Here is a 23,334-nt window from a genome sequence, read left to right as displayed (position 1 = left end):
TCGAGGACAGTTGATTACTGGTTGTTTACCACATTTAATCTATTCTTTTATGGTACCCTTACTGGCATTATTCGAGCCTATTCACGTTCACTTACAATGACTGGTTCGCCCGTTCCCCACAAGCTGCAAATAGCTTGTTCTGTCGTGCTTACGTGTTCCATGCATCGTTTCAGAATACCATCAGTTGGTGAACACTTTGGACAGCCGCTTCCTGGACGGCCTTCATTTATCTGACCAGAACCACAATGTTCTAACAGGTTCACTTCAGCGAGTCAATGCAGATGCGATCGATGGGCAGTCGAAAAAGATCAGCATGTACGTCACTACCGTCAAATATTATTCTTGTATCAGCAGCAACTGTTTGAGTATACAATTCGTATTTTTGTACATCTAGGGACAAAGACGTTCAAGTTTATGGACATACTGGTTACCCTACGCAGTCGTTCTATAAACCAAAGCACTTGTGGTACCTCCATTTAGTGGTCAGCGAGTTCCACCTGTTTCACATGTCGATCGGTTTGTTCTCACGTTTATCCTTTAATCGGATCAACGTCAGAAGACCTCCGCTAACCGGTACACAGATGTTTTCATGACCCGATTACACAGTAGCTAATCGCCGCAACCCTAATTGATGTCTGTGACTTGAGAATGTGTGCGAAATCCTTATTAGGCCAAGTGACCTTTGCCTTGTGAAAGCAAATATTCTGTTTGGTACTCGGAGAAAACATCTTTGAGTATGTGGTTCGTATATGAGTGTTTTCAAACGTGGTCGCTGAGAGGGTGCGACCAAATCAATGCTGGATTTTCTGATGCGCAATGCATCAAAGTTAAAGCTATGCGTATTGTCTTTTGTGTTTGTGCATTGGATTATACCACTTACACATGCCATACACTAAAAGTTTCAAAAGATCTGTGTCTATTTTTCTCTATTCTTATGGTACATATCTTTATAACCTCAGCTTACTCCAGAGGCTGCCTTCGTTTGCCCAGGAACATAGCCTGTCGATGAGGTTTGTGCTCGGATTTACTGCGGCTTAACACGAGGGTCGCTGACTTGTTCGCTGAGCTGGGTGATTTGAGTGCAAACGTTTCATCACCAGTCGAAGTGACATCATCAGTGCGCGTTTTTAGGGCGCGTAGTGTTGCATGCTGTTGGCCGGGGCTGGTTTTTTATCACGATTATTTGAGTGGTCGGGCGGTTCCGTTGGTTGCTCTATTATCCTGTGTCCACGTGACCTTTGAGCTTGGCATCTCCTGCCCTCGTAACAGTAACATGAAGGTATGATGTATCGGCATAATGCATCTTTCTATTGGACTATGTATTCGCACTTGCTGTTTCTGATAGAAAAGTTAGAAATCACCCTTAAGGATGTAGTCTGGGATCAATCCGGAACAGGTCATTCATTTGCTCCGTGATGCCCAAGACTATCACAGAACCTCCGTGTTGTTTCTCTAAGAGTGTGTGATTTCAGTTTATCCAGAAGCAATGTTGGTAGAATCTTTTGGGACATGAAGGTCAGTTACTAACTTCGATGATGGTGAACTGTGATAAACCTCCTATAACCTAATAGTGGTCTCCCATGGAAATGTCGGTCTCGATGCGCTTGAAGTGCACCGATAATTGATGTGTAAAGTCTTTATTGTGTTTCCGAATAGTCCCATATATCCATTAGATAAATGTTTTTGAGATTTTTTCATCCGTCGCCGCGCGGAATGACCGATCGACCATTCATTCTATAGTTCTTTGCTGAAGGCTAGTATCATCTTGTTCGCTGGCTTCGACAGTTATCGTCCCTTAGGCGTGACCGGAATCATACACCATAGTTGCTCACCTCGCATTTCAGTTGACTGTATACCCTCAAGCCAAAGTGAGCCTCATTCATCAAGTGAACAACTTTCACCAGACTCATAAGAACAAACACTGTTGAAGATTTCATGATAATTCTGCTTCACTTTTGTCTACCCTACCCACGTACATTTTTTGAAAAACTTCTCTCGAATTAACCCTTCCGTTTGATTTTCTACGAGTTTGTTCGAAGTACCAGGCTTTGAACTTGAAGACTGAATGGAAGCTTCATAGGTTGCAAGTTATTTCTAGGTCCTCTTGATGTCATTTAGAGCCTATCTACGCATCTCACTTTGACCGTTGATTAACCTCCCCTCAGTTAATTTCACTAACAACAGTCTAAGCATTCCAAGAAAGCCAAGCGTAGGTGAACTACGCTCGCTATAAGTGTTTTTGTCGCCCTATGACTGAGTTTACCGGCTCCGACTTCCTCTTCACACATTGAACATGACGATTGGTTGCACTGTGACGTCACAGATCACGTGATACAGTCTACATTACCTGAACTCCTCAGTTTTTCGCCCTGGTTTCGCTGTAGTTCTCCTCGATATTTCAATGGGTTAAGAGGTCAAATTGATTTGCTAACGTAACAGACTGTGCAACTGCTTACAGATAAGAAAATGCTCTCGACCTTTTATAACCATGAATCGTGTCATGTGATTAAAAAGTCCTGACAGACAGGTCAAGACGGTTACTGGTGTTTTTCAGACCGAATCATTCAGGTGCGCTCAATTTGTGCAGGTAGATAAACGCTAGACTAGGTCCCTTGGAAGTCAACTGGTCGGACTGGAATCCTTCTACAGATAACGGTATGCACTGTTGAGCTCCAATGAGAACGAAACTTGGCTTTATTCTAAACTAACTATGGTAGTGGCGTCAAGATTGAAAGGTGATCATATCCGAGTGATCTGGGGATAATTTGTAGAGATTCCGCAACGCTGAGCAGGGTGGTTAAGTCAGCTTGTTGTTCCGTTTCTAGTTGTTTTTCTGCTGTTCCGCTGAATCTATCCACCTCACGGTGAAGTACGTCTGCCTGGTTGGATTTCGAATCTCAAACCATTTCATCCGCAGCACTACTTCCACTGAACTAAGCTGTGGCACCTTTCCGGCGCCTAACTGCCATGCCACCCGAAGGAAGCACGAGGGCTGGGATACTCCCAGGTTGCCCAAGCCTAGACAGTGGAAGTTGAGTGGCAGAGGTCAGGTTCGAAACACGGACCTTCCGGTCAGTAAACTCGCGCTCTAACCATTTGGGCCATCTCGCCCCACCGAACTAAGTACGAACTTCAAGGTAGCTAGGTATTATTGAAGAGGCCGTCACACCAGTCTGATCTTCATGACACCTTCTGAATTCAAAATTCAAGTTTCAACTCATCCACTCTACTGCGCCTCTGAACAGCACTTCTCAGGCCGATAACTGGAACACACTGAGTTATTCGTTTGTTGGGTCACCTTCTCATGTCCCTGTGCAGCTGCGCACTGAGTGTCCAACTGGGAACGGAAGAGACGAACAAGGTCACCCGTAGTTTATTTCGGTTACGCAATTCCATGCCAACTGCTGCAACCTGACCGGTCAGTTATCCGTCATACAGATGTTTCGGTTTTCTCTCAACAAATTTTACTAGTTGGTACTGTGTCAAAATAGCTCAGCTCCGTTTATTGATTGTTGGTATGTTCGCCGAGCTTGACAGTTCACCTGCGAGTTAACTGCAAAACTCGGCGGACAGACCAACCGCCACCTGATCAGCAGTCAAATCTCACCATTTTTCGCTTTCGCTTGTCTGGTCTGATTTCATCGGACTTCTGAAAGCTATCCACACTTTCCAAGTACGCTCAACTTTAACCGGCTTCTGTATACTGAACTAATTTTATTTTAAACATTACCGGTCCAGCTTCGTTTTTAAGCACAACACTGCACTTTTAATCAATATTAATTTGCTTTAGCCCGGTTGTGATCGTATGCCCACCAGCACCGTCGCTGCAAAACGGCCCCCTTTCGGATGATATGCCAGTGGTGCGACTACTTCGTGCGCACACGTAGGTCCCACGATTCCGTTCAGCATGAAGTTGAACGTGGCATGTTGCATGCTGCGCGCACTTATATGACCGCGCCACCGGGGTTATCTACCACCTTACTTTAGCGTACTTGAAAGCAACTTTTCGCCTACTCTGTAAACTCAATGTTTGTTCACCTATCTTATCAGTGTTAGTTTTCGTAAACTATCTCTCCCAATGATTCAAGGACGCACATGTTCTGTGCATGTACGTCCGTACGTAATTCCCGATTGTCAACCGAAGTGCGTAGTGCACCAAAGAACTCTATTTGCTGACAATCTTCCGTTATGTGCACATAAAGACCAAGGTGACAGTTTTTTCGCGAGAGTTATTGCAAAGTCTGGTCTTGGGTGCTCTATTACGGTGGCCTATCCCTGTGTTTTCCTAGATGTATTCCGAGTTGTCTTGGGATGCGAGCTCGTGTTTCAAGTGGCTAAACAGAACTCACAAATTACAGGTCACGACACGGTCAATCAGGACTTGTCGTGAAACTTTATGGCTTGTATTACTGTTGTGTGCAGTCGTTACCCTTATATTACAACATTCTTGGAGGGGACAGGACGATCCACTCTACATAGGAACCCGTCTCAGTTTTTATGATAAGTTTACGTTCTTCAAGCTTCAAATTGTATGTTTTAATTAGACTACTGCAATCCACTGTTTCTGCGCAGTTGCTCGCTCGGTTGGAAGTCGGCGTTGAACTAATCTCCTGAGGTATCACGCTTACCCATCTCCCCAAGTGGTCGTAAATATATTTTTTTATCACTACAGAACAAGAATCCCATCCTCGATTTTAGGAATTAAACCCCTACTTTATCACAATTGAGGTGCACTTTCTAGTCGCCGATGGCGACGAAAGTCAGCTTTTATTGATTCTTTCTAAATTGATCACTTAATTTTACCGGCCTAGAAGTTTTATTAACCAGATCACTAGTGGGATTTGCTTTTTGAGTCACACGTCACTTTTGGCCCACTTTTGAAAACTAACTATCCATCTTATCACTGACAGTCTTATGCCCTCATCATTTTCTGAGCATGTTAACTCCTTTAGTGGTTATGCCTGATAACTTCTAGTTATTTAGTTAGTGCTGCTTAACTGTTTTTATTTTCGGCAAGTTTAACGGTACGCACTCTACCTTTGAGAGCCAGGAGCGTCCGTTTCCCCATAACGCAATTGTTCAAGGACATTGGCGAGCGACGTAGTGCACCAACACTTTGAAGTGTTTGTTGTCGTTGGTGAAGACAACCAAACCGACTATCGAGCTCAAGGTCCACGTTACTCCTCATGGTTTTTCGCAATAGTTACCAGCCAATAGACCATTTTTCTGTATGTGGTTCCAGTTTTCAAAATCACAAGGCATCATTAGTTATATGTACGGGTTAGGCTAAACCTGGCATCCGTACACTTACTTCGCCCTCAATTAGAAGATATCAACAACTATACCGAGCAATGTTCGCACTTGCTGACTGGACCTTACCGTGGTGTGACGGTTTGCGCACCTCAGCGATCCATTGAGCTATACTGGAGAGTGTCCCGCGACACTCACAGAGTCTCTCATACCAGGTTGGCCAATGGTTAGAGGTCTGACGAACACAGTCTCCTGGCCCTCCAGGTTGGGGGTTGGAACATGTGGCGACTTGTTCCGTAGAAATGGTAATGCATTTGCATTTCCCGCCAAACACCGCTGCCTTGCGGTTAGGCTTTTGAGCCAAAGGCTTTGGTTGAGGACCCTAATCGTCCTCCTGTCTAGGTGTGGGCGCCCTGACAGTATTCCAGCCCTCGTGCAAAGTACGGCAGTGAAGCATCGGTGTTGAACACTGATGTCATGCTGTCGATGATGCTGACGATGATGAGTCTATTCTTTTGGGGAATAGTAGAGCCAAACTTTCCGAAAATTCTAGGTTCTCATCGTGGATAAATCTCCCTATCCATCTAGTGGGTAGATTGTATGGAATCACAACAAAATAATCGTTCGGCATGGGATCTCTGATGAGCAGCTTATTTGGGAGACACTATATATTTTATAGACGTATATATGTACTAATAGTTGCATGAACTTGCCCCATATATATGTGTGTGTGATCACCAAGCTGTCTGAAACGCTCGACAATCCCTTCTCAATCTCCGTCCAGACCTTCTAACGGTCGCGGTCCTGGTCCGACACGAAGTAGTCGCCCGCTATCACCTGCCCCTCGAGGTTCCGGGGAGCAAAAGAGTGTGACGCGTGGACGACGCGCTCCCGAAACTCAACAACATAATGGTGATCTTCGTTCCTCTGCCAACCTCAACCATTTGCCTGATCCCCAGGACCGAAGATCTGGTCGGTCTCACAGTGCTCATACATCACCCATTAGAATTTCCTCAGGCAAGCAGCGATCCAGTGTTGACACTAATTGCGGTGAACCTGATGTGAGTAACTCGTCATTCCATTCACCGTTGTACATTACAACTTTGTCCAACCAGCGCTGTTCCGGTTCGTCAAACTTTTGGCGTTTTCTTCTGCTTGATTTAGTTCCCCATGATATACATCTTCAAGTGGCGAGTTTGTCGCCATTTTGGAGCTCTCCAAACTCCTGGTTTCATAAACATAGGTAAAAAACACTTTTTTTTACATTTATTCTCACCCTGGACCACTTGTCTGTTGACCGATTCGCTTAGTAAGCAATGGGCCTGCGGAGTCACACGTCTTATCCCTTTACGCCCAGATAGCTGGACAGCACCTTGTGACTTGTTTTTTTGGGAGGGGGGTCTCACCACATGTCCCGTGAATTCCCTCGTACTTCCTGATTGCTATGTTTCGTGTTCTATGAGCCGAACTTGATCCTTGTTGAAAAGCCTTGGACCACTGTACGGCTGTTTCGCTAACGTGTGAGTTTTACTAACCTTGAGGTAGATTAGATCCCGTAATGCTCCGGCCAGCAGATAAACCTTCCCTCTGGTCACTAGATAACTGGTCGGGTCGAGTGCTTTCATTTCCACAGCCTGTAAGGTGGTTACATTCTATGGTCGAATTTCTACCGTTCACCCAAGTTTCTACCACAATGGAGTATTTTTCATCAGGTGGATTAATCGCTTTTGCATGGAGTGCTTCACTCGGTCGGACAACTGTCGGCGTTCCTTTCACGTCACTCCCCGCTTGAGTTAAGATCGTCTTCATTTTTACTGTGTTTCCTTCGCTTACCCCTACGGATCCGAATAGTGGATATTTTGTTAGATTTCGTAAAGTGTGGTGGAAATTTCCTACTTGATTCTGCGTCCTCGTAAAAATGAACTGCTCACCCGTGCCTCCCTGTAGCCATACAGTTTTCATAAACGAAACTGCTCACTAAGTTGCTGAAAACTCTTCGACAGCCCACGACCGGTTTCGCCCTTCTTGGGGCTCATCAGGTAGACTGTCGAAGAGTTTTCAACGATCCTGTGAGCAGTTTCTTTTATGAAGATACACTGCGCTATCTCGAATATCGTACCAACTGAAACATGAGGTGGTCTTTGTGCAGCACATTCGGTTGAAGAATATCATAACCAAGATGAAAACCAAATTGATTTGCAAATGAGTGAATTTATCGAAGCCATGCAATTTTTTGTTTCTCACTGTGTTTCATTGCTGGAACCTTTGCGAGTGCACTTCTTCTCACAGTGCACCTGGTTAGCACCAGTTGAAAGAATTATGATGTGTCCTAGCTTGCCGATACGAATGCTCCCGTAACCATCATCGCCTTCTATCAGTCGATACACAGGGCCGATTCAGTTTATCAGAAAAATTTGTAGCTTGCAATCAGCATCAATAACTACTCATCGCTCTATTCTCCTGGTCACTACTATTGGGCAATGCTTCGCAAATCAATTTAACCTTTGATTACTTGAACTACTCTCCAGGTGTATCTCGTATATTTTAACTCTCCACGATCGAATTTTGTTGAATCAAGAACTCCCGAGTAAACAGCTGGTCACTCAATCGAACTTACCACTTGTCTATCGACTGACTGACTAACCTGAACCGTTTCCGTCAGAGATATCCATTTATTGTGGCATGAGGTCGATGGCTTTGTATTCAAGACTACCTTCACGCCTTCCTCTTGTCAGTTCACTGTGTTCTTCTATTTTCTAGTCAGCGGTTCGGATGTCATCTGAGCAACCTGGTTCGACTGCTAGCTCCGGAATAAATGGTAACCAGACCATATCTTTCTTGCGAACGCCGTCCACTGCGCATAAGGATTCATGTAATTTCTTGTACAGTCCTCCTCTATTTCATCGAACTCAACGCTCATCCTCGCAGCCAGACCTCAGCGTGGTAGAGCCCTACGCCCCGGACCTCACCTTGAACCCACCATCAGCTGCATTTCTTGCCAAGCGTCCGACGTCAGACGCCAGTCAGACTAACGATCAGTCGTTTTCCGTCATCCGAGTCTGGCGTTCTAACGAGACTGGTCGTGATCAGACGAGTAAGCTGGTTCTACTCCCACACCGTCACACCAACGCGTTGTTAGCAACTCGGTTAGCTGCTGAAGAATTTGGAGTGCTGGAAGAGGATATGGACTGTTATAGTCTTTATCACGTAAGCTATTCAGTGTCTATGATTTCATTTGTGAAACCCATCCCGTTTTTCCTAGATTCATATCATGACACCTATCTATTAGATGTCAGCAACCGAAATCGGCATCCCTAGTACACTTTCGTGGTACTAAATTCTTAAATTGACTCGTGATGGACTTGTATGGTTAGCCTGCTAGTTCCTTGTGCGGACCATGAAATCCTCTCTAATTACAAGAAAAGGGGATGAAGGTCTAGCTGGCACAAACGTGACATCTCGGCGACCTCTGATGAGATCCATCTCAGATTTTGCGGGCCACAAAACTTTCCCAATGCGTGAGTTCTTGTGTTAATTCACATTTTATTCCCTGAATAAGGTCTTGTTCAGTGATTGCGCCTCTCTTCTCTAGTATCGCTTTTTATCTCAATCCTTGCTGTTCATCCCATCACTCACTTTTGTTGCCGTTTGGATCAGGTTTCCGCCTGTTGGTCTTAGTCACGAAAACTGAGTAGTTTTGCCGGAGGCGACACATTGTTCCTGCCTCTTCAACTAGGCATTTCTCGGGTGTGAGGACGCGTTTCTCTTTCCGACTTAACTCTGACTAAAACCGTATGTGGCGCAGTTTCGTATACACCTAACCAGGTGAAGCTGCTGATCAACTAGACATCTGATGTAATCCGCCAACTTGATTTACAGACGTGGGGGAACCGATTTCTTCGTTAAACTGCTTATACTTGGTTACCTTTGTGAACTGTTATTCCGTCTATGATGAGCTTGAAAAGCAGTGTGGTGGCGGTTGGGCTATATGATGTTCGTCTGATTAGTCGTTTAGATAGTCCACCTATCACCGTGATTGTGTTCAGATCATGCAAACATCTAAGTCGAAATAGAGGACCCGACTACACTTTCCCAGTCTGTCTTGTGTATCCCTCCGCTCAATATTGATAGTAGAATCTTCCATTCGTACCTGTCAATAGTTCTCCATGTCCTGCTGTTTTTTGTGTATCTTTCTTACCCATCTTGGAAACACACTGGCACCTGTGTGCCCCCCCCCCGCCTCACGAACCGCATGGCGCGTAGCAACGAACACACTTCATTGTGTGTTCCCCATTGGTGCCTCGTAAATGACAGTCTATACTTGTTTGCGCCCTAGCGTACTTTAGGTTGAGATAAAGAAACCGTCCAGTTTCCCCCTATCCACCGTAGTGTTATACTAGTCCTGATTCGTTTTTATCACAGCCACAAGGGGATACGGCCAAACACCTTGTTTCCATTGCTGTCTACTTTAAAATTGACACTTTGTTGAATATGGATAGGTCGGGTGACGATGTCACTTCGTACAGTGACAAAATGTATACAAGCTAATTAATTGCCAGGCTTGGCGAGCAGACCAAATACCACATGAGCACCAGCTGAACCCCAAATCGAGCCTCAGCTTACCGGATTCATCTGCACTCTGTCAAAATTCAAATGGAGTAGCATCATTTGCTTAGTCCAAACTTGTTAAGTTTTGATCCTCCTTGTTGAGCAAGAATCTAGAGATTATCCGCGTTCATCCGCAGCTAAATAACTCCCCTTTGTACTCTCAGTTGACCGACTTGTGGGTATCACGGGTTTTCTGGACTGTAAGCCAATACCACTATAGGATATGTGACATTCTCCTCCCGCTGTACTGTCCAAATCTGTTGCGAAAAATGTGTGCGCCACATATTTATGTTCGGAAATCCGCAGAATGCGCGCGGTTGCTTGGTCTTTCAAATGAAGAAGTGAGATAACTCAGCAGTTAGGGCGGAAGATCCGTGGGTAGAATCTAAGCTCGGTATCCCAACTGCTGCTGTCTATGCTTTGGCAACCCGGCAATACTTTAGTCATCGTGCTTTCTTCGGGTGGCATGACAGTTGTACGCCAAAAGGGTGTTACAGCTAGACGATTGTTATTACTATTATCAGCTTACTTGCTAAGAATGGGCCATTCCAGCTACGTGGCCTGGTTAGTAGTTCGCCCCATCAGAGCAATTTTCGCACCATAGAACAAATAAATGCCTTGCTTCTTAGGGAAGGTTAAACTTCAAACCAGATACTTCATGGTTGCACTGCAAACCGGACAGCTTTATGCGTCGGAAGGAAGTTGTGACCTTCTGAATTATTATTATTATTTATCATTACTACTATGATTTCTGTTGTGGAGTTTGTGGGAGGACGACTGTTCAAACAGTATTACTACTATTATTATTAGTATTATGGAGATGTAGCGATCATTGCTGCTACAGCCAACGTCAACTGTCGAACGCAATCCACAAGACCACATAGGTGCGACCAAAATGAATACTACTCCCTACTCGAACCGGAACTCTGAACCGCCCTTCTTTTGCTATTCATCCTGGTTTGTCCTGTCAATGACTAGCTGCCTCTAAGTGCGACATGGTTGCTAGCAGTTCGCACTGTATGCTTTTGTTTAGCGAAGGATTTTCTCCCATCCCTCGTCCTACTCACTATCAGTTCGCAATTTACTCAATTTTCAACACATTGGAAATGACCTTGGCCTTCCGCACTGAATCTCAGCTGATAACACTCTGAGGTCATTTGGTCCTATCGTCCAACTAACCAACTAACTATTCTCAGCTGAGGACCGATAGTTTTCTTCTCCATAAACTAGATTGGTTTTGTTCCTATTCCCATCTATCTCGTTTGAACAGTCGTCCTCCTGTCCTGGCGTAATTATTCTAGTGAGTCCACACCAAATGGAAGTACTGGGCTCGATTTCCGCTCTTATTAGAGCTCATCAGCAGTGCATATCCAATGGCTGTGCCGAGGTTTGGACTCCTGACATCTGACATGCGAGGCGAGCGTGTTACCAGTGCTCCATCAACGCACGTTGGACGCATCTGAATCGCCACGTCTGAACAGGCGAACGTGTCACGCTTGAGCAATATGGTTCATCATCACGTTCTTGTTGTCAGTTTCTATCCAGATTGCCTGAGTGAATGTGTGGAGGTGTAGGCACCTCGGAATGATTGTGTTAGGCTAGCACTAAGTCCCTCCCCCATCCACCTTTACTCTTTTCTTTACAATAAGGCTTTCAAATAAGTCATGGTTGTACGGCAGTGAAGCATCGGTGTTGAACACTGATGTCATGCTGTCGATGATGATGATGATGAACCATATTGCTCAAGCGTGACACGTTCGCCTGTTCAGACGTGGCGATTCAGATGCGTCCAACGTGCGTTGATGGAGCACTGGTAACACGCTCGCCTCGCATGTCAGATGTCAGGAGTCCAAACCTCGGCACAGCCATTGGATATGCACTGCTGATGAGCTCTAATAAGAGCGGAAATCGAGCCCAGTACTTCCATTTGGTGTGGACTCACTAGAATAATTACGCCAGAACAGAAGGACGACCGTTCAAACTAGAGTGATGTGAATATGAACAAAATACATATCCTAAAAGACCCACAATAGATTGGTTTTGTTGGTCACCTGCCTGCATGATGTGTCATCATCATCGGCCATAATCGAGGTGTGTTGTACACTGGCTCCAGTCACCAGTTCACTGAGGACGAGGTAATTAGGGGAGGAAGCTGCATATCGGTGGGACTGTGCATCGTTTGGACCAGGTTTCGGATGCCACAGTTTTTTCGGACCTCGTCATCCAGACCCAGACAGCTCTGTTTTCTAGCGTGCATCCGCATTGTACATACCGATCGATTAATTTGTTTTTTAACCGTTTTCCTAGATAATCGACCTTTTTGCCCACATCCACCAGCAACCCATCTTACCTTGTTTACTTACGTCAAACACGGCGTCATACCACCTCGTCAGTTTTCTCTTCCTAAGAAGCTATCTCTGTCTGGCACGCGCGTCTCTTCGAAACTGACATCAAAACAGTCTGAAAACGTGGTACATCCCTGCCCATGACTGATTGACCAGCTAGTTTCTGCCTCTTGGTCGCCGAAGCAGCTTTCTATTTCGTTTCCTCCCATGATTTCCCATCACGAACTCGTCCTCAGGCTTCGTGAGAAAGGGTGTTTTTTGGTTCATCATTTGCACTTGTTTGTTCTTACCTCAATTCGGAACAAACCACAGATCTTTTGAGAGACAGAGACTTCATCATGACAACCGCGCAACTTCTAGAATGTACATCGCTACTACAGTTGCTTTGCAGTAGATTTATTAAACCCCACCGTCCAACAGCTAGGTTGCCCTGGCTTATCGATCGAGCGTGAGTGATGTCAAAACGCGCAGTTCTTTATGTCACATTGGCACCCAAGCTACTAGACGTGCGCTTAGTCCACGGTCAAAACCCTCAAGTTGAGATCTACGGATAGGAATTTCTAGTTAAGCTAAGGTATCCACTCCTAGAGACCAGTTTCACGTCAGGACGATCTTAGATTCCAATCGGAGCTTCCTAGGATTATTACCAGTGTGTCTTGGAATTTTGTTGGAAAAAACTGATTACCCCACTCAGACTAATACTCTTGTTGCATAGACTGTGCTCAGTTTGTCTTAGTCTACTAAACATTTTCTCTAGAACCGCTGTTTGTATAATCCCACTCCTCTGTCACTGGCACTTTGAGTACCACAAAACTGTGTCTTACACAGGTCTTTTCACTCAGCTAAATGGAGGGTTGAGACGGTCCATAGAGGATATGATCATAACTTAGCACCGAGACAACAAAATGACGAACTTTCGGTTGTCTTCCTGCTGTACGAATACCTCAGGACGTGACATTTGAGCCACGCTGACAGACGGTCCAATAACAAAACACTGTTTATCAATATACCATTATCACCGCAGTTATATCATCCTATCTCAAATTTCCAGTTCCAGCCAGCACAGCCTTATCTCCAGATTTTATTTTTCGTTGCTAAGCCGAACTGTTGATGTTTCCACCTCATCGTTTGTCGTAGCGATTATCACTACACCATCCCTGTTCTCCTCATGTTCTGATATGCATTAAACCTTTGCGAGCTATTCGAGTATCCGAATCGAGTTCATAATACAGTGATTCAGCTGATGTCCGGCCCAACTGTACTTTTGATCGGCTCACACTTGGTGTTGACCTAAATGTATGGTTAGATTAAACAAAAGATCGGTTTGGAGAAGATGTGAATCCGTGTGATCGGAATGTTTAAAGTTGAGCCACGTGACTACCTGTTGATGCCGATCAACTTGCTTCCCGTGCTACTTCCTATTACAGTGCGAACGGAATTATTTAGAGATCCTTGATCTGTGGTGTGTTCTCCTAATCTGTTTTGCAAACTGGTCGATATTTACCTTTCCAGGTTACCGTGGATCCCGGACCAATCGTGAAGCAAAGCAGACTGGCCAATACGGTGGACGATTTGGCTGGCCGCATGACACTGAACGCTCGCTACTATTTGAGACACAATCGAAGCCATGATACGTTAATTGCGGATGATGTGGCCAAAACGATCTTAGCTGAAAGTCGTGTGACTTTCTTGCAGGTCAGCTATTTTTTTGAAATTTCAAACACTACCCCCTCTGTGCAACATTGACTACTTCTCATTTAAAATTGTCATCCTCAAAGACTTGGTACCGAGACGCTCTTTACTTCACTGAGTTGGAAGTCGGTTCTAACTATTTTACCCTGTTCCTCTATTCTCTCTGATAACCAGCGATGTTCAGTCAGCCACAGTGCTACACCAACCAACGCATGAAATGCATAAATCTCCGACGAAGCTTTCTCTTTGCCTACTCAGTCTAACTAATACCGGTTTATTGACGACCCTAGTTCCCTCCTTTTTGTGCATTGTGCTTTGAACTGAAACGTTCGTCATCGTGTAGTCAGACCATTGGCTTATCCTTATGGAAAGTGAGGTGAGAAACTGTAGTAACGGTATTTTCCTCAGCTTAGTTCTCGGTCTGAGCCTCCCAAGCTAACGTTCACGTCAAAACAACCACCAAAGGTGCACAAGGTCTATTAACACCCAAAACGAAATCAGGAACAGTTGTACAGCGCTTTGTATATATAGCGTAAGCGGTCATAACTGTCTGGAATTTCTGACGCGTTCTGGATGCGACATTGGCAACCGGCATTTGGCCAATACTGGGTCATGATTGGCTGTTGGGTCCAGATTATTGACCAATCAGATCTCGTCTTGATGCCGGACCGGCAAGCGTCCCGAATTCTGGGCCAACCTCGAGCGGGCCAGGCTTCTCGGCCGTAGCAGCGCCTAAAGACGTGCGGTATAGGGGGATCCGCGTGGATTCCTGCCTAACAGAAACACTTCCACGAAAAGTGTTCAGCGTATCTGATGACCACCGCCGAACGTAGTTTATGCCCAAATGTTTTACTCTGTCTTTCCTTCACAGCTTACCCCTGAAGACCTAGCCATACGCGTAACGTTGGACGATTACGAAATATTTCGAGCCGTACAATCTACAGAATATATTGATGAAGTGTTTGGGCTTTCTCCAACGCCTAATTGCCTGACTCTGTCAGACGCTGCGGTATCCCACACCACTCCGATGGGCTACGCCACAGGGCACGGTAATCTCGATCGTTTCACCGAATTAGTCAACCGTGAGGCCTATTGGGCTCCGACAGAAATTTGCATGGAATCGAATTTGAACCGTCGAGTTGATCTGATCAAACGATTTATCAAGGTAAGTTGGCGTGCGTTGTAAATCAGCCGGCTTCTGCATCAGACACAACCCCCGTAGTCTGCGTCTCGGTGACATGGTTGCTTACTCGTTCCTCTGTGCGTTGTGTGTGTGTGTGTGGAACTTGTTGACGGCGTCCCCCGCACGCTAGTTAATTAGTCAAAACACAAGTGTTGATATCCAGTTCCAAGTGTTTTGCTAAGGTTGGTACACCACAGCCTGTGTGTGTGGAACTTGTTGACGGCGTCCCTCGCGCGCTGGTTAATTAGTCAAAACACAAGTGCTGATATCCAGTTCCTAGTGTTTTGCTAAGGTTGGAACACCACAGCTTTCCCACGTTACTTCATCTCCTTTCGTACAGTTTTAACCCTAAAACTTGGACTTCGTTCTCTTCCCCCACCACCCGTGCGTTATCGTGGTGGAGACCTTGGTCTGAAGCCGCAGTACCGGGTGCACTGACCACGATAGATCTAAAGCGCGTCGACTTTTTTCTGTTGGCTTATCTGATTGAGTGCACGTGTGCCTGTGCGCTGCATGATTCTGTCCAGTGTGTTTGGTGCTCGCTCATTTTTCGCAGATAGCCAGCCAGTCTTCTGTTTCTTTCTAAGTTGGTTTTCAAACATCTTTGAAATGGAAGTTGAACAAAAAACCCTTGAATGCAAACGGAGAACTACTTTTTTTTCGAAAGTTTTGCTACTTATATTGGATTTGTTACTCGATTACTTATTTTTTTACTTCGTTCCTCGAAAGGTCGCCCTCTGTAGCTTCACTGTACTATGCCTCCAAATTACCGGTGGTTGATCAGATGGCAGTTGATCTGTTCGCGAAGCTTGGCAACTGACTTGCAAACATTTCGTCCCCAGTCGGGGAGACATCGTCAGTGTGCAATAAACACACCCGAGCTACCCATATTTTGACAACTGACTCCAAATTCCCCTACAAATAGAAGTGCGACGGGTCTTCGGCTCATTCTTCACTGATATTTTGGTTAGGAAACATTTGACCACACCCACTTCACAGTTGAATATTGTCTCAGGCAAGCAAATGAAAGTATCGTCTAAAGGCACGTCAATTTCATCCATAATCGGTCGTCCCCTGTAACGTGGTGTATAACACATATTCCAATGGACAGGTTGTATGTGTTTGTCCAACGAAGACCAATCCCGGTGTCGCCAGCAAAACGGGACCTAGAAGTCCTATTCACCGCTGCAGACCTCGTCTAACCGAATGTGCACTTGAAAGCACAAAAATGGAGCTGTTTAAAGCCACCATGTAGCATTACAATACATGTGATATTGATGGTTGTATGAGGGATTCTTCATTATAGATTGGCTTTGCTCCTGACATGAAGAAATCTCCACTGCACGATTGGCTGACATTTCCTTGACTCCGACAGATTCTCAGGACAGGCTCTGGTGTCCCACCTGTCACTCTTTGGATATATGGTGATCCAGATGCAACGATTCGCAATGTCTATGATGTAGTGAGGGTTGCACTCACTCCCAAGGTTGAAAGTGCCTTCATGGACTGGCTGCCGGTAAATAGTAGTGGTCTTCGTGCTGTACGATGTGTCTGATTCAAGACCAGTTCAGGTCGATGTATTGTTCATTTGTTGTGTGCATCCCGACAGGCTGTGGGTCTGAACCCGAGAGATCTGTTAGTAAGAAGTGCGATATTGTCATCCTGATGGGTGATATGAATGCCTCAGTTGGACCCGAAGAAGCACAGTTGGGTGATGTAGAAGTCCTATTCACCGCTGCAGACCTCGTCTAACCGAATGTGCACTTGAAAGCACAAAAATGGAGCTGTTTAAAGCCACCATGTAGCATTACAATACATGTGATATTGATGGTTGTATGAGGGATTCTTCATTATAGATTGGCTTTGCTCCTGACATGAAGAAATCTCCACTGCACGATTGGCTGACATTTCCTTGACTCCGACAGATTCTCAGGACAGGCTCTGGTGTCCCACCTGTCACTCTTTGGATATATGGTGATCCAGATGCAACGATTCGCAATGTCTATGATGTAGTGAGGGTTGCACTCACTCCCAAGGTTGAAAGTGCCTTCCTGGACTGGCTGCCGGTAAATAGTAGTGGTCTTCGTGCTGTGCGATGTGTCTGATTCAAGACCAGTTCAGGTCGATGTATTAGATGGTACTCATTCGTTGTGTACATCCCGACAGGCTGTGGGTCTGAACTCGAGAGATCTGCTAACAAGAAGTACGATATTGTCATCCTGGCGGGTGATATGAACGCCTAAATTGGACCGGAAGAAGCACAGTTGGGTGATAGATTCGGAGTCGGTGCTCAGCGTACGGATGTTGGGAAGCAACTTTTTCAGTTGTACGATGAACGTAGTCTGTTCCTGACCGGTGTGAAATTTTAGCACAGACACACACAGTGTTGCTTGAAGGTGAACCACTCATGATCTCAATCAACTGCAAAAGTGTGGGACCGATTGAAAAGTCGTTCCAGAAGGGTTTGGTAAACAATCGGTAATTTTTAACTGGGTAACATTTCACTTTTGACACAAAAGCTTCATTAGGCTAAGTGAGAAGGTCACCAAGTTGGTCGGGTTTTAACGCAGATGGAGAACCAATCAATAGACCCTATCGGACTAGCACCTTATTTCATGTTGAATGTCAGTTAAAGGGTTTTCACTGTTATGGTGGTTGCCTAAATCGGATTCGGGGAATTCCAAATTATTTTTATCGGGTTCGATTTCTCAATCTTCCACTTCAGGGTGCTTCAATGGATGGTTCACCCTTGGGTGCCACTGGTATATTTCGCTGGTTTATGTGCTTGTAATTGCTACTGAAATTCCTCCAATTCGTCAACTGTAAGATTTAGGCAGCCGAATTAATCTACAAGACCCTTTAACTGGCACTCATCGCTGGTGTGGTGTGCTAATCTGAAGAGGTCTCATTGATTGATTCACCGTCCGCATCAAAACCTGGCCAACTTGGTGACCTGTCCACATGACCTGATGAAGTTTTTGTGTCAAAAGCGAAACTTTGTTCGATTGTTTACCAAGCCCTTCTGAATTTCTCATAATCTCGGCTCGATCATGTGGCTATTGGTCCCGATGGACAGCGCCAATTAAAAATCACCGTTCCCTGTGGGGTATGCAACTTGATTTTGACCACACCATTGTGCGGGTTCGATTGTCAGTTACTTTTTTCCAAGGATTACGCATACCGAAGCAGAGTCATTTCTTTCAATCTTCAGAAAGGGCCCAAGAACGTCATACAAACATCGTGGTGGCATAAGCCTGGTAGCCGTGGCATCCAGAGTGCTCTCTGGTGTTATTTTGTGCAGGTTGATTAAGAGCCGTGAGAGACAAATTCGGGTGGATGAAATGAGGTTTCACTCCGACTGAGGTTACATTGACCATATCCTTACTTTGAGACTGGCTCTCAAACAGCCCCGCTCTTGCACTTACAACTGAAAACTCCTTTCGACTTCGTCGATCGTCAGAAACTATGGCCCTGCCTGACGATCAAAGGTATTCTTACTCTGACCATATCCTTACTTTGAGACTGGCTCTCAAACAGCCCCGCTCTTGCACTTACAACTGAAAACTCCTTTCGACTTCGTCGATCGTCAGAAACTATGGCCCTGCCTGACGATCAAAGGTATTCCTTCTTACTCTTATCCCTTGTAAGGGTGTGCGCTGGTATACGGCGAGCTGCTACCGGAGTGTAAGACAGAGCTGTTCTCTCTCATCTTGTTTTTGTCGTCGTTCCCTCAAAATTGCTTGCTTTTTTTCGGAAAACTTGGGGGTCAAAATGCTCTCTGGGTGATCGGCTACATACATGGGGTACGCAGACAATGTCGGTCTCCTTGGTTCAGATCCTTCGGGGAAGCAAATCATTTTAACTACGCCTCCGTAGTGTAAAGTGCTGCTACAAGACCGTATGGGGTAAACCCAAATCACATGCACGCAGATGGGCCAGTCAGTGTGCCAGATAAATTTGTTTACCTGGATTCCCGTGGACTGGTTGAAGGCGAGTTCGAATACTGGGCAGTTTTTTTTCGAACATCGGCAACTTTGTTGGTGGCGTGATTTTGGTTTGACCCCAAGGGCCGCATTTCGATCCCTACTGCCTTATGGATCAGAAACGTGGCCCCTACTGTCAGAGGATCTACAGAAAAATTTCGATGATGTCCGGAAAGCCGAGTCCGATGAGAACATCGGATTAGTAGTGCCGGACGGAAAAAGAAGAAGAATGAACTTGCACATCTGTTTCGTATGCCAGTGGACCAATTACCTCACAGCTTTTATTGGAAGACGCCCTGCTGACTGGAGACGACCGAGAGGGGAATTCTATAACCTGGCAACAAATTTTCAAAGCACCAATCAGTAAATTAAGTCGGGTTGACAGATGCCGCCTCCCTGGATGCAGCCCCTGGGATTCAACTCATCCACAGTTAATGACACTGGTACACATGGTAGTCAGTGGCACTCGCGCATCAAGGCTAGCGTCTCCAATGCGTGGCTGTCGAATTTCCCCTTTCTTCGGACAACTGGAACGATACCTCATCAACTGACTGATCATGCCATCGTCTGCATTGTCTGACTGTATCTCCACCGTTTCCCCACTTTTCGGTGGCTGAAACTGCAGTCGCAGTAATTAGTGTACCCTTGGTACATGATTTATAGCTAAACCTGACGTCGATTTTTTGTAACACGTTCAGCACTTCATCGGTCTCCATGAAGAACTCAATATCCTCTTTCTGAACAAATTCAGTGGTGATCAGATGACTAAAACCAGGCTTTTCTATTCCATAGAGATAGCTTTGGCACTAGCCCAACCTTGATAAACTTGAATAGGTTGACCAGACTGCTTCGCTCCTTTCCGTGCCTTAAACCTGCGACCTCTAATGGTATCCTTTTATTCAGATTGTCGTGCTTTTGTGTTCTCCTCTTGTCTTCCCCGCATTTCGATAACCCGACCCAATCGTTTCCTTCATCTGGCCCAAAGTCCGATTTCTCGGAGAAGTCCTCATGGTTTTCAGGGTGTCCAACGTTTGCACAATTACACTGGACAGTCGAAGTGGAGGTCTCACAATTACACGAACTCTAAAAATCCTGTCCCAAAGCAGCTTATCCTTCATGTTGCGGAAACCAGTGTTGTTAAATCTAATGACGCGTACTTCAAGGATAGACGGACGAAACATTTGAGTTTGCGGAAATAGAAGTTGCTTTTAAAACGCTGGAAAGAGAGGACGGACAAGCGCACCGTTATTCCGTTATAGCCTGGTTACCCCTAAACCGGTGGCCTAATCTACCTGTTGTGTGGGCAGTATTCCTTCCGGTAACCCCTGGCCAATGAATTCGAATATCCGTGGAAAAATTTGACCTGAATAATCTTACTTATACAGAGCATGATTTCTGTACGCTTGCATTTTGAAAAATTCTGTTCTTACCACATACGCTTAGAGGTCAACCATCCAGAATGCTTCATGTGATCAGACTCAGTACCTGTTTTCCTGATAAGACATCTTGGCTTTTTGTGCGTTTTCTGGATAGAATTTCGAAAATGGATTGTTTCCAACTTCAGGTTCATCTTCTGACATGCGCCCCTCTAGACACTATGCCTTAACACTTGAAAATTACTGTGACCTCGTCTCCATAGATCACCGATAAAGTTCCGCAACTTTTCAACTTGACATAGCTAACGTACTCAGTTACTCTGTTTACTGTGGTGAAAAATATTCCAATGTGACATCCTTTCACATGAGAACTGCCGGATCTGTTAAGCCAAGCACCCATCGAGCTGCCCGTAATTGGCTCTCAAATGAGATGTCTGCGTTGTAGCCCACCCGTTATTCGTGCATCGTGTATTGTCGCATGTCAGACATTTCACCCAAGACTAACCAAGATTACAGCTCTTTGCTAGAGCACCACATGACCTGTTATCCTTGTACAACACTCGAAGTCATTATTCCAGATCTTTTGTAGGGCATCTGTAAGACAACTGTCAAACTATCGATTCTTAGCTTTTTTAGGGCATCTGTAAGACAACTGTCAAACTATCGATTCGTTAGCTTTTTTTCTCTCATCACTGATGTTTCTCCATCCCTGATCCCGAACTCCTTACCCCTGTCCCTTTCCCGTCTCAGAACAGTTGAGTGATTCTGGGTCATCTGTCTCCAATTTGATACATTCATAATTTCACCCCTCACCTTAACCCGCTGTCACTCAGTTTTCTTTTTTCGTAACTCACAGCTTGCAAAGCTCTGTCGAGACCTGCGAAACTTCAATACGATGTTCTGTATCTTGGTCGGGCTACATCAGACACCGGTGGAGCGGTTAAAACAGACTTGGGAACGGTTACCAAACAAGTACTTCAAGATGTATCGGGATCTGAGTGTGAGTCAGTTGTAGCCCCTATCATGGATTTTTTTACCAGATCTAATTTCCATGTATCATATAGCAGTAGGATCCATATTCACTTTATATTCTATCAATTGCCTGCACCCTGGTTATTCGACCTTGGATTCATGATTTCTGTGTGTGTATGGCGAAGCTGTCCCATCGAAGTTGGACAAATGCGTTGTGTGCTTCGTAACCGACTTTGTGTCTCTCATTTAGGACCTGGTAAGTGAGATTATCGTATGAGTTTGTTGTAGATTGCGAGTTCAACTACCTCTCACCTTGCTTATTTTCGTCTCTCAATTGCATCATCTGATGATGCCCTTTCTCCAGAAGATGCGTTCAAACTGGCTACTCTCAGTGAGTGGAGAAACATTGTCATGGTATCACTGATATCACCGTGTCCATTCAGAGCCTCCGTTAAGCTTCTTTTTCGCGAACGGCTTTCAGATACAGTGGAAACCAGGCAATAGCAAACCAGAGAATGAATTCGTTCTGTTTCCTCTCCCTTGACTAACTTCACTTGATGAAAGAAATTTAATCAGACTGAGATTTTGGTGGCATCTTTTAAACGCCCGTATTGGTTTCCTGTTTCTAGAGTGCACTCGGTTGATGTGTTTCACTACTCCCCATTCGTTGGGCTAATCGTGTTAGGTTTATTCAACCAGTAAGCTCTTTTCGGCCTTTGCGTTGCTTCGCACCATCACGATCGGCTGGCAAATACGATTTTTCTTCCCTCTGATAGTCATTCACACTGAATACTTTGTGCCACGGTTGTCTCACCTTTCCCTAATTCAGATGTGCGCACTGTGGCGATTATTGAGGAATCTCTATGAGTTGAGAAAATTGTCGAGTGGTTCGAGGTAGAATGTAGAAATACGGTGGTTTTCGCCTGATTGCACGCCTCTCTCACAGCTGGTTGATCAGAAAACAGCGGACAGTCTTCGGTGATTTGAGGATCTTCTTGCCGATTTTTCCGGTCAATCATATCCGACTTTGTCCAAGTCCAGGCAGTTGTAATGTATTTTTGGTTTTGATAGTCTAGTCAATTATGATACAATAACCGAGTGACATCGTCTGCGTGTCAATCTAACCAAGTGGTTTTTGCGACCGTCCGTTTCAATTCAGTCCAATGTATCGGTCATAAACCATGTGCCATGGGTACATTGGTTCCAGTTGCTGCAATTTCCCTGACCGGAAAGTAGGAGGTCGTGGGAGATACGGCCAATCATAGGAGACGATGGCATGTTCACTTGGTTCAGGAACTGGGTGGCTACGCACTGAAGCTTTGGTGCACGAGCGCCACTGACTATGCTGTTGGGCCATTTCCACCAGTGGCATTAACCTTGGATGAGTTGAATCCAGGGATTCGCATCCAAAGGGGCGGCACTTGTCCACCTGACTAAGTTTACTGGTTGGTGTTTTAATAATTTGTTACCAGGTCATACGCTGTCCACTTCTTGGTCGCCTCCACTCAGTACAGGACTAGGTGAGAAGGACTCTGCGGAGCCATTCGTTTACGTCATCATCATTATCATTACTCGGTATTCATTGACAACAATACCCTCGTAACACAGTGATTGTTCGCATCTCTCTGGCACACCGTTCGGGATAGATTGATTAGTTGGGTTCGAGTTCAAAGCAGAATGTGTCCAACATGGTAATGTTGGTTCACTATCCCAGGTATTACAATGCCCGAGAAGTCCAAAAAAGCTGGGCGGTTATAATGCTATTTCGTGCACTATATGCAATGCGGAGAGAATAGTTAGGTGCAATCGTGTGAATTTTGGACCTGCTTAGTCCCAGTTGAGATGAAGCGCGTAGGGGACTGATTTTCCATGACCGACCACTTATCAGATATATATATATATATATATATATATATATATATATA

At 45.2% G+C, this 23,334-nt stretch overlaps 3 protein-coding genes across 3 annotated transcripts in view; 1 reads left to right on the top strand and 2 right to left on the bottom strand.

The window, feature by feature from the left end:
• The window catches only part of T265_03393 (hypothetical protein), a gene marked incomplete at both ends in the record, with an annotated part of 109,826 nt that overhangs the window by 52,316 nt on the left and 34,176 nt on the right, over positions 1–23,334 (top strand). The window contains 6 exons of the mRNA XM_009167862.1: positions 174–315; positions 6,035–6,311; positions 8,011–8,457; positions 13,716–13,898; positions 14,767–15,060; positions 21,294–21,437. Coding sequence (XP_009166126.1) covers positions 174–315; positions 6,035–6,311; positions 8,011–8,457; positions 13,716–13,898; positions 14,767–15,060; positions 21,294–21,437 — 1,487 coding nt within the window. The remainder of the gene's footprint in view (positions 1–173; positions 316–6,034; positions 6,312–8,010; positions 8,458–13,715; positions 13,899–14,766; positions 15,061–21,293; positions 21,438–23,334) is intronic.
• T265_03391 (hypothetical protein) lies at positions 2,822–5,188 on the bottom strand (the record flags this gene model as incomplete). Its single annotated transcript, XM_009167860.1, has 3 exons — positions 2,822–2,962; positions 2,988–3,119; positions 5,033–5,188. 3 exons carry the CDS (start codon positions 5,186–5,188, stop codon positions 2,822–2,824), a joined length of 429 nt encoding a protein of 142 aa, XP_009166124.1.
• T265_03390 (hypothetical protein) overlaps positions 15,528–23,334 on the bottom strand; it is a gene marked incomplete at both ends in the record, with an annotated part of 21,648 nt that continues 13,841 nt past the window's right edge. Inside the window, one exon of the mRNA XM_009167859.1 lies at positions 15,528–15,680. Within this exon, the coding sequence (XP_009166123.1) occupies positions 15,528–15,680 (153 nt within the window). The remainder of the gene's footprint in view (positions 15,681–23,334) is intronic.

This window comes from Opisthorchis viverrini (genome assembly GCF_000715545.1).
Source record: "Opisthorchis viverrini unplaced genomic scaffold opera_v5_48, whole genome shotgun sequence".
Lineage (NCBI taxonomy): Eukaryota > Metazoa > Platyhelminthes > Trematoda > Opisthorchiida > Opisthorchiidae > Opisthorchis > Opisthorchis viverrini.
The sequence above is the reverse complement of the archived record's forward strand: the minus strand, read 5'-3'. Positions and strand labels throughout refer to the sequence as shown.